Below are 16,712 nucleotides of genomic sequence, written 5' to 3' on the forward strand. Positions count from 1 at the left end.
TTCATGGCCCGGGAACCTATCTTTGATCTTTCCATGGTTGCCTATAGAAAATCTTAATTCACTTTGCGTCGTTTCACTTTGCATCGTGTTTTTTTGGAACGTATCCCCAACGCAAAGCGAGGTCTAGGTGTATAGAAGTCGGATTATTTCACTGTTTAGTGATGGAATCTAACTTTTATCACCTCTAACATTGATTTAGCTAGTGGCGCACTCATTTCACTCTGTTTGCGGCAGTTTTGTTTGTTTGTTTGTCAGCAGGTGTTATTTTGTGCCCCCGTTCAGTGTGTGTTCATTGTGTGTGCATGTGTGTGGCGAAAATGCGTTCCTTTTTGTTGTTGTTACACACACACACACACACATACGGCCACACATATGGCAACAAAACCTATTTACACACACACTGCCCAGAGCCCAGCATAGCAGCAGCAGCTTCGGGTCCACACCAGATCCACCAGCCCACGATGTCCATAATGTCCCCGCCCATGTTCAAGGCACAATCACTTGCTTTGGGCGCGCTTTTAATGACTGAGTGCATTTTAATCCAAAAACAGTTTGGAAACTCACGTAAAATGCAATGCAAAAAATTATCGGCTAAAAGTCGTTGTCGGGTGTTTGTGTATGGGTTCCCACAGGTACCTGAAAATTTGATGTAAGTGGGAAAACAATAAGGATTTCTCGATACTGAATATGGAATATGAGAAGATGCCATGCAGCCGCATCGAATGACAGTAAATAAACATGACAAACTCGTTTCCAATGAGAACTTTAAGTTTGTGCTAGTAAATAAAAGCGAACAGTAGAATGGGCTATGAATTCCAATAAAGTCGGATCAATAATTTTTAATTTCAGTACATATATTTTATTTTGTAAAAAACGATAGTTTAATATCTATTTTCCCTATATCCTAACAGTTAAATTAATTATCTTGTTTACAGTTCCACCGATGCTCTCCATACCGAATCAACTTGAAGGAGCCTATTTGGGTCAGGACGTGATCTTGGAGTGCCACACTGAGGCCTATCCCCAGTCGATCAACTATTGGACCACAGAGCGAGGAGATATGATTATATCGGGTAAGATGTTTACTCCATTTTTCCATAAATCAGGACATTACTTGCAGCTGTTTCTGTAAACTTGCTTCCTGTGTGTCAGTCATTGTCAAACCGTGCGTTGGCATCCATATGAGAAGGATACAAAAGAAAACGCAATAAAGGACCCAAGCACAGAGGACATGGAAATCCATGGCATTGCCGCTGTTGCGTTTATTATCTGAAAAGCGTTTGTAAATGAGCTTACAATGTAATCAACATGCAGTCCGAGTTGCTACTCGCGGCAGCAGGCAGAAAATTGTCATGTAAAATAGTGGAAAACAAAAAAGAAACTACAGAACATAAAAAAAGTAACCTGCACCACACTTGCTCTCGGTTTCATTGCGTGGCATGTGGCAGAGTTTCGTACTGACGACGAAATGTGTTAAAAGTATATTCAGTCCTTGCAAGGATGCAGCATTTCTGACTATACAAGGAGTATTTCAAACACAATCATTGTAAAATAGGTTACATTTGGCTACAAAGTTAGATGAAACGAACTAAGCAATGATTTTATGATAGTTCGAAGTGTTAACTTTAAGATAGGGTGTCGTCAAGTCTGCTATTCAAATTGACATCGGAAATTTTTATTAAGCACTTTTTTGCTGTTGTTTCTCCGTCATTGTTTTACATTCGAGTTGGTCGCTGTGAAATTCGTTACTCGTACGCAGCGTGTGACAGGAAAGTTGAACAAAAAAGAATAATCCAAGCAAAGGAAAAAAGATGAAAAACGAAAGGAATCGTGTAAATATACCCAGAGACATTCTGACATTGATTGCGAGCTTTTAAAGTGAATCGTCTTTATTGAATGAGGTTTTTACACTCTGCTTGATGGTCAAAAGGTCACTTTGTAGGGATAAGTATGAATCGATCTGAATGTTTATGAAACTTTTCTCTTTTAAGTAAACCCCAAGTCTGCTTTAATCGTTAACCAAACAGAATGTGAAATCAGAGTAATGAATTCAAATTGATCTGAAAATATCTTCAATAAGTTAAGCTTCAATTGTTTGAAGTCAAAATTTAGCTAGTTCTACTTAATATGATAGCATGAGGTGTTGATTCATCCATTTCACTAAATGCAGTATGCAGACTGTTCGGAATTCGTTAGATCACAATTTATTCCATGTTATCGATTTAAATTAGTTGCCAATTGGTCGTTAACTTTATTGCCCACCCTCGTTTAGACAACGTTTTCGAACAAGAATTATGAAACCATATTTTGCGGCTTTGTTGCTATCCCTTTGAATGCTGCCATATTAAATTTGATATTTGAAATGGAATAATTGGCAATTGATTGAGTTAGCAGCAAAACTATTGGCATGTGCATTTCAACACAATGTTTTTAATTAACCTCAGAGCGAAGCAAAACACCAATGCGAACAGGCAAATTGAATATTATCTAAAATCGAAATAATCAAAAATAATAACTAACAATTGTGACAAAGTGAAAATAAAATAAATATGCATTCCCTGCGACTACATCGGATTGCCGAAATGTACCGAAATGGGCAAAATATATTATTTTGTTGCGGAAATTAGTTTAACATAATCACAGAGCGACGGGCAGGCAGGCGGCAAATGCCGACTATAATCTCCGACCAAAATTGAAACGGAAAATAATTACCATTGAGTGTGTATTTGTCTCTGTGTTTCTGTGTCGCCCCTTAACGCTCTTCATTCGAATGGATGTTAAATGAGCCTGAAAAAGCATAGCCTATCATTTGGGGCAACATCCCGCTTAAAGAGGATTTGGGCCAAAACTAAACATAACTCCTGGCATGACTCATTTAAACTATATATAGAGTAGCATTTCGGTTGGAGTGACATTTCTTTTTTATGCTTAAATGGCATATTGTTTGTTCGATAAGAATGGAATATATGGAGTATATGTAGGGGGGCCCTCACACGACTCACGTGTGCCAAATTATGGCCACAGCCAAATGACATTTCATATGCACACACGCACAGGACAACAAGGCTAAAGCTCAGCCGGCTCTGGCAGACAAGACAAATAAAAATGCGCAACGAACCGAGATAGCAAGCGACCCCATAGTGATGTATGGCCAACAGACACCAAAACTTTTTGGGGTAATAAATTTTAAGCGCATTTCACATAAATAGAGTTGGAGATAGAAGAGACTACTCTAGGTGACACACTCCAGGAAGCGAATGGCTCTAAAATTATTATGTTTTAGTAGTAGTGCAAATAATAGAACGTATCCATTAAGATCGAAAGGAAACATTACCTCTCCGACATTAGAAGGTTTCTAGAGTGTTCAAGCGAAAAGTTTCGCCGAGTTCAATAGGCTTGGAGTTTCCAATGGAAAATCTTTCGACCTACCCTCGTTAAACTGCTCCCAGCACCTGACATAGATCACATAGCTCTGTACTTATGTATGTATATGCACATTTGGTGGGGCAGTGCCATACTAAAAAGAAAAGTCCAAAGATCCAATGAGAAATTTCCTTTGTTTTTTTGTTTCCTTTTTATATGACCGAGTATTAAAAGTATAAAGTTCTTTTGCCTGCAGACCCAAATCGTTCGGCTGATGGTTATATGAGTAAAATTATATATTTGCGTGCCAGGTAGATGGATAGATGGGGAGACCAAAAAGTATCACAATAGGTGACTGACTATAAAAAGAAGCCTGGCACGTTATATGGCAAGTTGTTGGTTTCTTGTGTGTGTTTTTTTCCCTTTGGCTTTCGTTTTGGATGGAACAGAAAGAAAGAAAAACTAAAGACATTTGTCAAACTATAAGGGACAACATGACGTATGAGTAACATGCGATATTGCCTTACAATGCGCCAAACAATCAAAGTGAAATTAAGTTTATATATTTAATGCCCTACGACCCAGCAAACACAACACACAAAAAAAAAAAAATAAAAAGAAAAACGTAGGCAATACAAAAACGAAACGAAACGAAATTAAAGCCAGAACAAAAGTTTTTCTTTTAGATTTTCACTGATTAATGAGAAAAGTTTTAGTTAGCGTTCGTAGCGTCCGTAGACTCGGATGAAATTCTCCCTGCCGCAGTTTTAATTACACATATATACATAGTGGAAGGAAAGCCGTGGCCCCGCCAGGGGGGAGGGGCCCGTAATTAGTTGAAGTCGCCATTGAAAGCGTGTTTTGGTTCATTGCACAGTAGCAACGTTGCAGGTGACATTAATTAATTGATTTTTTGATTTTTTTTTCTCCTGTTTTCCTGCTACTTACTATAGCGAAAGTTGTCAAGTCAGACGGCTTGCTCACCAGCCGAATGGTTGTCATTGTAAATTATGGCAAACAAATTGTTAAAGCCTCATCGATAATTTAAACTGTCTCTCTCTCTCTCTTTCTCTCTCTCTCATTGCATCTCATTGCAGACACTTCGCGGGCCGGCGATAAATACGAGACCACATCAACCGTCAGCGGTTACACAAAATACATGAAGTTAAAAATACGCTCGGTTGGCCCAAACGATTTTGGCACCTATCGCTGTGTGGCAAAAAACTCGCTGGGCGAAACCGATGGCAACATCAAACTGGATGGTAAGTGCCGCCTCTTTTATTCATTGCAATTTATTGGCTTTTTTTACATTGTAATTCATTTAACCAGGCGAACGCAAATGTGCAACATGTTGAAACAGATAAGCAGAAGGCAAAAGAATATATAAAAAACCATTCTCGCTATAATTATTGCATGTTAAATGTCGAGAAGAAGCCAATTTGCCGTGTCTCATTTTCCCATGCTCATTATTTTAATCATAATTACGTCAACTTGATCGAAATAATTACTTTACATATGGTTAAACTTTTCACATATATCAATTTAACATATTAAACATTTAAATGATTAGAATTGAACTATGAGTAAATCCTACAAAGTTCGTTTTAAATTAAAAACCAAATAAACTGAATCTGTCAGGAGGTCTAATTCCTTCCATTATAATGGATTTTCTTGTACCTTTCAGAAATGCCCACTCCAACGACTGCGATTATATCAGAAATGGCCATGTTAAATCGAAGTTATGGTAAGCCAAAACACAAGTAAAATAGTTCAAAATTTAATTGAAAAGTATCTAGTTCGTTCAAATCCAATTACTCAACCACATTAGCTTTGCCTACATAGAGAACGTCAAACACAATTCTGCATTATGCAATAATGAATTTTTATTTAATGCACTGCAAAGCACAAAATCGAGTCAGCTCTAAAACATTTATTCATCAATTCATTCATCTGAAAAAAGTCATTAATGTTCAATCGTGAACAAATTTTGCTTAAATTACTTAAAATATATTTTTTTTGTTTAACATTTCACTAAAGTTATCATTACATTTTTAAATATATGTACATATATTTTAAAATAAATTTAATTAGGAATAATTTAACTAATTTGAATTGACAAAAAGTGGACTGGAACTCCAATTATCCGCATAGGTTGTGGTCAGGCTCCATTTAGATAGTTTTTTCAAAAAGCTGAATAAAACCTAAAGAAATAGTATAAAATTGCTTTCACCATTAATCAAATTCATTAAAAAACTCGTTTTTGAACTGTCAAATCTGTTAATATTAAAAGTGGTGTATTCTAATTTTTGACTTTTGAAATTAATACTCAAAGTTGATTTTGGAAAAGTAAGACTCAATTCTGAGTTTTGTAAGAAGAGGACTTTTTTTATACATTTGTACAGATCCAGTTACCGATGAATTTTTCTGCAAATCGAATCAATTGCTGTTTTCTTTAATATTTTGAAATAAGCAAGTGATTTTTAGTTTTCGACTTTCTAATCTTCCCAAACGGTTTACAAATCAGCCAAAATCAAATTGTCCACTTGAACTTACCCTTCCGACCAATTTTATTCTTAGTATTAAATCCATTCCATCAAGACCATTCAAAAATAATTATAAAGATACAAATTCATGTCCAAGTGTTATATAAAAGTGGATAGAATCCGCCATCAAGAAGAAACAGTCTAATCCCCTCACTCCGCATCAATCCTCACCCCTTCACTTAGCTTTATCAAAGCTTTCGCCTTGCATGCAATTTCTGTGTTCATATTATTTTTTTCCCCCCTTCCCCGTATTGTCCCCTCTTTTTTGTTTTTGTATGGCTATTAAATGCAAATAAATGCAAAAAAAAATAAAAAAACATTAAATAAAGAAAATACCTTTAGCATACAATTACCGTTAATATTTTCATATGGTTTTGTTCTCTGTTCTTTTATTTTCTTTTCAAAAACGAAAAAAAATTCAAAACAAAAACCTTTTCTTCCCTTTTAAACATTTCTTTCATGTTATGCCCGTCCTCTACTCCAAAAACAACAACTACAACAACAACAAATCGCCATTATTCATGGCTTCCCCCAACACCCGAAACTCTCAACTCTCGACATCTCCTTGACTGACGCTTGCTGCATAAAATTAAACTTGAAAAAAAAACACCCACAAAAACAAAATGCCAAACAACTAAAACAAAAAACCGAAAACACACAAAAAACGAACTCGAAAAAAAGATGGGAAGAGACGTCATAGAAATAAATTTGACTCGGCTAACGCTTTGCCCGATTATGGGGTTGAGGAGTGGCGTGATGGTGCCCAGGGTAAGTACACAGCGTCTTCATTCGCCCCTTCCACCCTCATCACCGTCACCCCTTCACTACCCTGCAAACCTCATCCTTGTCTCACCATTTAGTTCTCCAATCGTTGGCGTTTTATGGCCAGTGTCTGGAACCTGGAACCTGCACCGGGCACTTTTTCATCATCATAATTTGCACAAACGTCATCGCTTCTCCCACTCTCTCTCTCTCTTTCTCTCCCTCGCTCACACCATTTGTCTGTCTCTATCTGTTCGTGTTGCATTTTCCTTTCATCCATTTTATATTTACAAATTTCAAGTACCAAGTCGTCGGCAGAGTCGTCGCTTCAGAGTGTATACTGACTATTTCGCAGCGTTTTTGTGTTTTTGGCCAAAAACGTTCAAAATTAATTAAATTTCCCTCATTTGGCTAAAATGACGTTTGCAGTTTGAAGCTAGCTGCTTTCCGTTTCCGTTGTTGGCCATCCAGATGCTTTTCTATCGCATCCATGAAGTGCCCTTAGCACAGAAAGCACAATAGACAAACAGAAGAAGCCAATAAATCACATTTCAGCTGAGGAAACAGTTTCAATCACAGAAACAAATCGTATTAAAACTTGTTATTTTGCTTAGGAAAACAGGAGACAGGAGATAGGGATCGAAGTCGTGTTAAACTTGAAATTTGATCTTTTAGAATGATTTTTCTATATATGATTGAAAGTATTCGAAGCTGAAATGAGCCAGATCTGAAAATTGAAGCACTGAAAATATAATATCCTTTCGATTAAATGTTTCAGAATTGGTAATAATCGCACGAGAAGTCATAAGCTTTCAATGACTGTATTTTTCTGGCCGATCGGCTCTTTGGGATGTGTATAATATAGGGGTCGAATCAGGTTCAAATGGCATGACATCGAGATCTACGTGTAAAATTTCGTCATTGTTGCTTTAATTACTTAAACCTTTTTGCAATGGTGTAACATTATACAATGTATTATTAAAAACATTGTGTCCTTTTATTGGCTTAACACATCAGATCTTTAGTATTAGTAAACTAGATACTCACTCTTAGTAATATATGTATAAATTTTAACCAGAACATTACTATCTTCAACTAAGATCGAGAATCGTGATTTTGACCTGATATGATTTCTCGTTGTCGAGATTAGACTTTATATGTAGCTACAGTAGAACCTCATTTGTCCGGATTAAACCAACGAAGTGCTGTGGCAAACAAAAAGCCAAGATATAGGATTCTGTTGTTTCAATGTAAATAAAAGATCAGATGTCAATGTAAAAATGTTGACTTAATTAAAATTGTTTAAAAAATTTGGACCTATTTTTGTTTAATACTCCAAGCAAAGCATGTTAAAATACTTTGCTCTTCTTTGCTTATTAGCATTAATAGTTGCAAATATTAGCATGAGATTCCAATTTGAAATTCAAAGTTCCAAGTTAAAAGCATTAAAGAGAAATATCAAAACTCGATTAAAATTTAGCAAAACGTTTAACAAATATTTCCAAAGTTAAGAGATTCTGGAACTGCCTTATTTTGTGACCCATTTTATTTCAATATTTTGAATGCACAGTTTTGTATTGTAGGTAATATTTCAGACTTTTAAATTTTTAAAATTAACTCTTTTGTTCAGGCTGTAATTTGGTAAAGAAATGAACCATGAACTAACCTTTCAGTGATCAAACATATCATTGACTAACTGACTCAAATTTTAATTGATTTAATACTTAAATTTCAAAACAATATATTTTAATAAATTCTTTTTTAACCCTTTCAACACCTGGGTCTACAATTGAATTCTCTTTTGATTAAAAAAAAACCTTTTCAAAAAGTTTCTGAAACAGGACGAAAATCCCGATTTGAAAATGTACTTTACACTCCTGGGGTCGGACCAAACCCATACATTTTCATACTTTTGTATGGGCTTATATTGCAACTTCACCTTTTTATTTTACCCTCATGGGTGTACATTTTGAGTTCCTTGACTTTTGCATATCTTAAAATGTTAAAAAATAAAAACATTTTACTTTTGCGGAAAATCTTGAAACCAAAAATTGTCTACATAAACGTTGATTTATAGTTTTACTAACTATTATATTTTTTTTTCGGGTAAAACCAAAAAAAGTAATTTAAATTTCACCATGAACGCAATATTTTCAGTTAAAATTTTGTATTGTTAAAAACAAGAAACTATAAATAAATACGAAAATAACATCGTCCATCTCTTTCAGTCCATTTCTCCAACTCCCTTAGCTAAAATTAAAGAATTAATAAAATTATTTTTATTTATTTTTTGTTTTAGGTTTCTTTTAAATATATATACAAACTAAAGAGAAAAGAAAATTATTAAAAATTCACACTTAAAATGCTTAAAAATTAATCCGCATTTGGCATACTTATATTGCCATACAAATGAATGAAATTGTGTAGAAAATGTAAGGAAAACGTCTGGCTAGACCCAGGTGTACAAGAAAACTTTAGAACAACAGAGAGTTATCACATCCATAGAAAAACATGAACTGGCCCTATACACTTATCACTGGACCTAATGATTTTTTAGTCTGTTTTTCTAAAAATTCAACTTCTATAGTTTTAATTAAAGCAAGCTGAAATCTTATCTGATTAAGTGATTTTGTAATTTTATAATAATTAAAGTGACTATGTTAAGTAGCTTTGATCGTTACTAACTTTCGATTATCGTTCATACAGCCCATTCTCAACAGTATAAAAAGTGATCAGGGAAAGTTAGTACAGAGTGAACAAGTGAATCAACTAAGTCAGTAAGTCATTGAGTAATGAACTTGTTCACTCACTAAAAAGTGAGCCAGTTGACTTGTTCATCAAAATTACTCTAATATTGCTAAGCAGATACTCAAAACGTTGTTCAAAATTTTTCTTCTGCATTAGTCTTTAAGCACATTCTATTTAACGTCGAACTTGAATAAAAAGAATTTCGATTGCAACAGGGATAAGGAGTACAATAAGATTAATAAGAAAGTGTTTCTTTACTTCAAATAAAATGCTCTCTGGTTCTGCCTTTAGTCTCCAAATGAAATAAAACCAGAGGGCCGGGGCTAACTTCAACCGCGTCAAAGTTTGTATACCCTTGCAACTTTTTTGATAACTTTTTCCCTACCTATAGCCATCAAAGTGGAAAAACGTTTTATCTAAAAAAGCTGTTTCCGAAAGAACGGCATACAATCTTAGCATAGGAAAAAACGACGATATTGATCAAAGTCACTGTTTTCCACCGATCGTTCCTATGGGAGCTATATGATATAGTAACCCGATCTTTATCGAATTCGGTACAGTCATACACATATATATTAAACTAACAAATATTTAATTTGAGAGCAATCGCGTTAAAAGTAACGAAGTTATTGACAAAAGTCACTGTTTTCGACCGATTGTTCCTATGGGAGCTATATGATATAGTCACCCGATCTTGATCAAATTTGGCATAGTCGTTTATATGTGTAATTAACTCACCAATATTAAATTTCACGAGAATAGCTCAGAAAATAACGAAGTTATTAAGCAAAGTCACTGTTCGTGACTTTGTCATTTGTATGGGAGCTATATGATATAGTGATCCGATCCGGCTGAATCCGAGATATACAACGCCTGCAGTATATACAAGCCTACATGCAAAATTTGAACTCTGTAGCTCTAACGGTCTAGGAGGAGTTTGCGTTGATCCAGACGGACGGACAGACGGGCGGACGGACGGACATGGCTATATGAACTCGTCTCGTCATGCTGATCAAGAATATATATACTTTATATGGTCGGAGATGCTTCCTTCTATGCGTTGCACACTTCTGACCAAAATTAATATACCCTTTTTGCAAGGGTATAATAATATTCGGCTAGAATCGTTTAAGTCCCTAAATTTTCTGTATTAATGAAAATTTGCTCAAAGCAAATGAATTTAACAATAGCCTGCATTTTCCATATCAAAGTGCCATAACAAATTCGAACATCAAACCACAAACCGTTGGGCAAAAAACCCACGAAATGCCAGACCATAACAAGGAGGAATAGAAGAAAAATACGTAAAAATATCTAACAAATTTATTTGTATTTTATTTTATTTTATTGCAATTTCAATTCGAATTCATGTTAGATATTTGAACCGAAGCGTTTGTCATGTTTGTGGCTTCTTTACCATGTGTGTGTTGTTGTGTTTGTGTGTGTGTGTGTGTGTGGGACTGTGTTGATCCCTTCTACATACCATTCCCCTGCAACATTTTCGCTTTTTCCTTTTGCTCTTCTCCTAACTCTTCTTCCCAGCGTCAGTCAAATAAATTTGCCAGCAATAAAAATGCCATCAAATGACAAAATGCAACAATGGCAACATGAGGAACAACAGCAACAACAACAAAGTGATTGACACTGACATTCGACAGATGTTAGGTGGGGCATGTGCGGATCAGTGTGGGTGTGGTTGGCGGACATTTTTATTGACTGTCAAATTTTGGCGGCTAAATGTTATACCGGATTTTGCGGTAAATTAGTTGCCAAAACACAAACAAATTAGCCAATCGCATTGTTGTTGCTGTTGTCGACATTTAATCCTTATTGAATTACAAGGCCAGCAAACACCGAAAACAAAAATATGCATTTATCTCCCTTTTTTATGCATTTTTTGTTGGTTTTCGTTTTTATTGCATTTAAAATGCAATTATTTAAGGCACGCGTCCGTAAAATGCCGTTCAACCGACTGCACTAATGAACTGGAGCCAAAAAATGTTCAATGAATCAAGGGGGTAGGCGCTAAAGGGGGGTTGTACAACAGAATAAACGTGGTGGAGACTCAATGAGGGGGAGGCGATGGAGCTCTGAAAGCAGTCGTGCATTGCAAGTGCCTTAAAATGAAGAGAAAATGAACGGAAATGTAGTGGAGTGAGTGAGCAAGAAATAAGGGGGGATTAAGAAGGGACAAGAGACACAGAGAGAGTGTGAGGGAGACGGAGGAGACGAAAAACAGATAAAATACTTGTTCATTGTTGGGGAAAAGTTGGGCGGCCAGGAGCAGCTCAAGGAGCTGGCTAGGTTGGGGGCCATTGACTTTATTGATTCAACATTTGGAGTTTGAAGTTTCAAGTTAGAGAAGCCAGGCAAAGTCCTGAATTTCAATGAAGATGCAAAAGAAAAACGAATAACGAAGAAAAAACTACTTAAAAAATAAAAATGAAAACTAAAGAAATATGCAAGTGGAAATGAAATTCATGGGAAACCGAGCAGCGAAATAAATTTATAGGCAAGTATATATAGACATCCGATATGGTACAGAATGACGCGCCAATTCAGTTCTGAAGGTGGAACAAATTTGGAGACGAACGTGTGTCTCAAGAAAGTCGAATAGTTTTTTTTTTTTAACATTTATGACTATGTCATTTAATTTTTTCAAGATTAAAACAACATGCGTCAAAAGAAGTTCTCCAACATTCAATTTTTTATACTCCTATATACAAATATACCCAAGAAAGGATATAAATAAATCTTTTATAAAATAGAATTGTTTCGAAAAATAAGACATAGTACAAAGTAGAGGGGCCTAAGCATTTGAAGCTTGAAATATTCCACCATCCCCTCCGGAAAATAAAAGTTGTTATAAACACAGGTAAAGACTTATACATATGTACATATACCCGTATATATGTACATATGTTACATTCTAACTCGAATCCAGAAGTTATTTGAAAGATACTTCAATCCGGAATAATGGAAAGGATTGTGAATTTAATGAGTACCAAATATGAATACATATTCCAGATATATCGATAACTCTTCGATTAGGAAACACATTTTGCAAGAAAAACACAAAATCTGAAATTATGAGCCCAATTATATTCTAAATTCTACGACCGATTTAATTTGCACTTCAATTATTAAGAGGACCTTTTTATTAAAGCAAATAAAGATTTTAAAGAAATATCGATTTTGCGCTTTGCTCGAAAAAAAAAAAAAATGGAAAAATTGGGGGAAACATTTTTCGTATTCACAAAACAAAGGAAAGCCATTTCCATTTAAAAAAGTGAAAACCTAACAACTCAACAAAACTCAAACCAACAATTTCGAATGCATTTTGATTGATTGTCGATTGGCAGTTTTGACGTTGATTTCTCAACGGTCGCAGCTTATAAATAAAATATTAAAATCAAGAATAAAAAAAATAAAAAAGAAAAACAGGAGCGAAAAAGCCGAAAAGGCCGACAAACCGAAAACAAAGAAAACCCGAAATAACAAAAGAGCCAAAAGGGAAATATTTATTGCTTGACATCAAATGAAATATGCCATCAAAAATTGTCTGAATGTCATAGCCGTCGCGTCGCTCTGACACCTCTTCAATATGCTCTCAATGAAGCGTAAATATGCGGGCATATTGGCAAACAAATGGGACTTTTCCTCTCCATGTTTATCCCCGTGTCTCTCTCTTTCTCGTTCGCTCCCTTTAAATCTGTCCTTATCCTTATCTTTGTTGATTTTTTGGTTTACTGATGCGTAACGTTTATGCCTTTGACATCAATCAAATAGAAATGACTATGTGAATTTCCACACCGACGTTTCATAGGCGGAGTAAAGCAAACATTCCGGAGAAAGGTATCAAGGATGGACTCTTTATATACTCGTAGTTGCTCAAACTTTATGTAAAGTAGTCGACTTTCTGAATCTGAAAATGCGTTCTTTAATATGAATCGAATTGCGAGCACCATGTACGAGCCGACTGACTTTATATAAATAGATTCAAAAAGGAAATAAAAGTGTTCTAATTCAGCTACCTTACTCTATATCTAGTTCCAGACTCTTACAAATTCTCCATTGAGCCAATGCCATACGACCTGTAGGTTTTTCCGTTTATTTAACTACCCACAAATGACCTCGTTTGAAAAGCATCTATCACTTTATATTTATGACTTTGTCTATAGTAAACAGTCATCTAACTGGCCAGACAGATTCGGAATAAACTTGGGGAAACCCCCACACAGCAAGGGGAAAAACAATCAATTCCCCCAACAAACCCAACAGTAAAATCAACGCATTGCGCTCCCTTAAAGCCCACTTTGTTGTTATTTATGAGCGTTGCCTGATGAAAAGTCAAATGCCAAAAGATTAAAAGCAGATAAAATATATTTAATAGCTCTACCCCAAACTAGGGGCAAACACCCAAAAGTGTTACAGTGGTGTGAAAGCTTTTGAAAATCTAAGGACGCAAAATGACATCACTGGATAATAGTTTTTTTGTTTAATAATTATTAGATTAGAACTTTAACCCTTTACTTATTTAGTTTAAATGTAAATTGCATTTTTTCCGCATACACAACCACTATAACATATCATATATGTAAGCAGATATTTTAACTATATCGTATATATCAAACATTGACATGCGGTCAACAAAGTGCGTTCAATGACGTGCATAAAAGTCCCACAAAAATAACAGCAAGAGCCACATGTGCTCCTGCAGCAAGTTGCCAGTATATATATATATATATATGTTTGTAAGTACATATATATATTTTATGCCACAACAAGTCCAGGCAAGGCACTCAATCAGCCAGAGACAGAATGGAGCATGGGAGCGAAGGGACATTGACTCGACGTTGTGCGGTGAAATATTGTCAAGTAATCGCTGTTCAAATGTTCTTACAATTGTGGGACGTTCTAAGGACACCCAGTGCATGACAATGCAAAAAAGAAGGAGTAAAAAAGAACGACAACATGCACAGAATGTAGCGTGAGGCAAACAGACGCTAACAATTGAGAAGTTGGCCAAGACGATGGACGAGAATAGCTACAATAAGTCCAAAGGAAATACTTATATTTGTTGGGCTTTACTTCTTTTTTTATAGTTTGCACGGAAACTAACAAACTGGCTTAGAAACCGTTCGCTAAATTCAACCCTGGCTAATGACTTTTCTCTGACTCTAACTAACCACTGACTTCTCGATAATCCTTAACCATAGCCAAATGTCAATGGCCCAAAACGAATAACCACAATAGCAAAATCAATAAATTAACAAGGAAAATACACACACTAGCCTTATACATACACACACATACACACACACACACCAAGAACGAACTATTAAATGCACAGCATACTTTTCAGAGCAATTTTCTTTTATGCTCCCCTCGTACTATTCTCCGCCTCATCATTTTTCCCGCCTCCTCTCATGATGATGTATCCGATGGCATTTTGGTTTTGTGCAGAACGCACGAAAATAAATGAAAATATAAACCCGACTAACCAAAAAACTGATTACTACAGATAGTCTATCTCTTTCTCTCATATACGCACTCCCTCATTCTCTCACTCTCTCTCTCACTCTGCTTCTTTTTCTCACTCTCTCCCACTCTTTTTCTGATTGTATGTTTTGCAGGCAACCATGCTGGCGGCAACAATGGCGATAACAATCAAACGCCCGTGCGTAATCCGCCCGGAGCATTTCACAATTCTGCTGGCTCACTGGCGCAGCATAATCTACTTGGTAAAATAATGCGCGGCATTAAAACGCAATCATTTGGGATTTTCAAACGTTTATCGAGTTATTTGCCAGCGACAGCATCGGCATCAGCTCCAGCTCCAGCTTCAGTGGCAGCTTCAGTGGTGGAGGCAGAGTCGAGTCCGCAGCGGTGGCGTATGAGTAATATGAAAAACCAGGCATATTTACCGGAGCAGGCAGCAGCACTCTCAATAGGCAATGTTGCCCATGAACAGAGCGACCTATGGGCGTGGCACCAATTGCCCATATTTCACATGCCGCACACACGATGGCCATGGTGTTGCTGTCCCATTGTCGTCGCATCAACGCATTCCAAATGCCAATGGCAATGGCCCACACTCATTTGCATAGTAATATTAGCTGGCGTTTTGTTGCTGTTGCTGTTGCTGCTGCATTTTATCGCCGGCCAAATCACATTTTCTATTAGCACGGCGCATAGGCAACATTTAATGTTAACATTTTGGGACCCAGCCAGTAGGCATTGCCTTCAACAGTTTTCAAGATGAAATCAAATAATTGCAAAAAACTCATTTAGGGCACAACAGCAGCAGCAGCAGCAACAACAACAGCTACGACTCGATGGAAAACGAAATCAAACCAAGGCAAAGTAAAAGTAAAGTAAAGACGGAGACTGTGGAAAAACGCAAGCGTGAGGGCCGGCACAGGATATAGTAAGTTCTATACATACACAGAGTTCTTAGAGAGATAGAAATGTGTGTTTATGTTAGAGAGTAAAATGAAAGTAATGTTGGCTCTTTAGGAATTCAACAGCAAAATGAATGGAGACTGGCAAACATCTGGCATTGGAATGGGTTACAAATTAAATCAAATTAATCGATTTTCTACATTTTATAAACTTTTTCAGATGATATCTACGTTTGAAAAAGTGGGAGCAATGCAAAAGTAACGCTTAAAAATCAAATCAATCAAAATTCCTATTATAATATTTTTACATCATGCACCCATAATGGCTACTAATTTCCCCCAACAGGCAAAATGAAGTGTTTCCGACCCCTTAAAATATTTATATATTATTGATCATTAAAATATCTCTCACCACGTCCGTTGGTTTCGACAAACACCAAGATCTCGTAGACTATAAAAAGCTAAAGCCACCGAATATTATATGGTGGCTCTAATAATCTACTCTTAGAACTAGTTTATTCCAAATGCGAAACCCTTTACTTTTGCTAAATATGTTGAAGTTATGACATTTTCCAGATGATCAGTCAGAAATTAGAAACAGTTTCAAGATAAATCCTTTAATATGCTTCAAGGCTCTCCTTTTATATTCGTGTAGTTTCGTTGCTGTTGATTCATTTGAGAGTATTGTCTATTTAAAACCTTTTAGTGACATTTTATTCCCATTTATAGGCATTCTAACTGGAGAAGGTCTTCTACAGTCCTATAATTGAACAATTGGACTTTCGTCATGAAATTGGTTGTCGGTCGCGTTGTAACTTCTTTTGTTTTGATTTTTCAAGTAGAGAGCATTCTGATATTAAATCAAATTTGGTAGTAACACGATTTCCAAACA

At 36.0% G+C, this 16,712-nt stretch overlaps 1 protein-coding gene across 1 annotated transcript in view; it reads left to right on the forward strand.

The window, feature by feature from the left end:
- The window catches only part of LOC6644066, a 59,406-nt gene extending 43,144 nt beyond the window's left edge, over window positions 1–16,262 (forward strand). The window contains exons 9-13 of the mRNA XM_023176754.2: window positions 936–1,073; window positions 4,461–4,625; window positions 5,048–5,107; window positions 6,588–6,674; window positions 15,053–16,262. Coding sequence (XP_023032522.1) covers window positions 936–1,073; window positions 4,461–4,625; window positions 5,048–5,107; window positions 6,588–6,674; window positions 15,053–15,681 — 1,079 coding nt within the window. The 3' untranslated portion in view covers window positions 15,682–16,262. The remainder of the gene's footprint in view (window positions 1–935; window positions 1,074–4,460; window positions 4,626–5,047; window positions 5,108–6,587; window positions 6,675–15,052) is intronic.
- The last annotated feature ends 450 nt before the right edge of the window (window positions 16,263–16,712 follow it).

This window comes from Drosophila willistoni (assembly GCF_018902025.1).
Source record: "Drosophila willistoni isolate 14030-0811.24 chromosome 2R unlocalized genomic scaffold, UCI_dwil_1.1 Seg167, whole genome shotgun sequence".
NCBI lineage: Eukaryota > Metazoa > Arthropoda > Insecta > Diptera > Drosophilidae > Drosophila > Drosophila willistoni.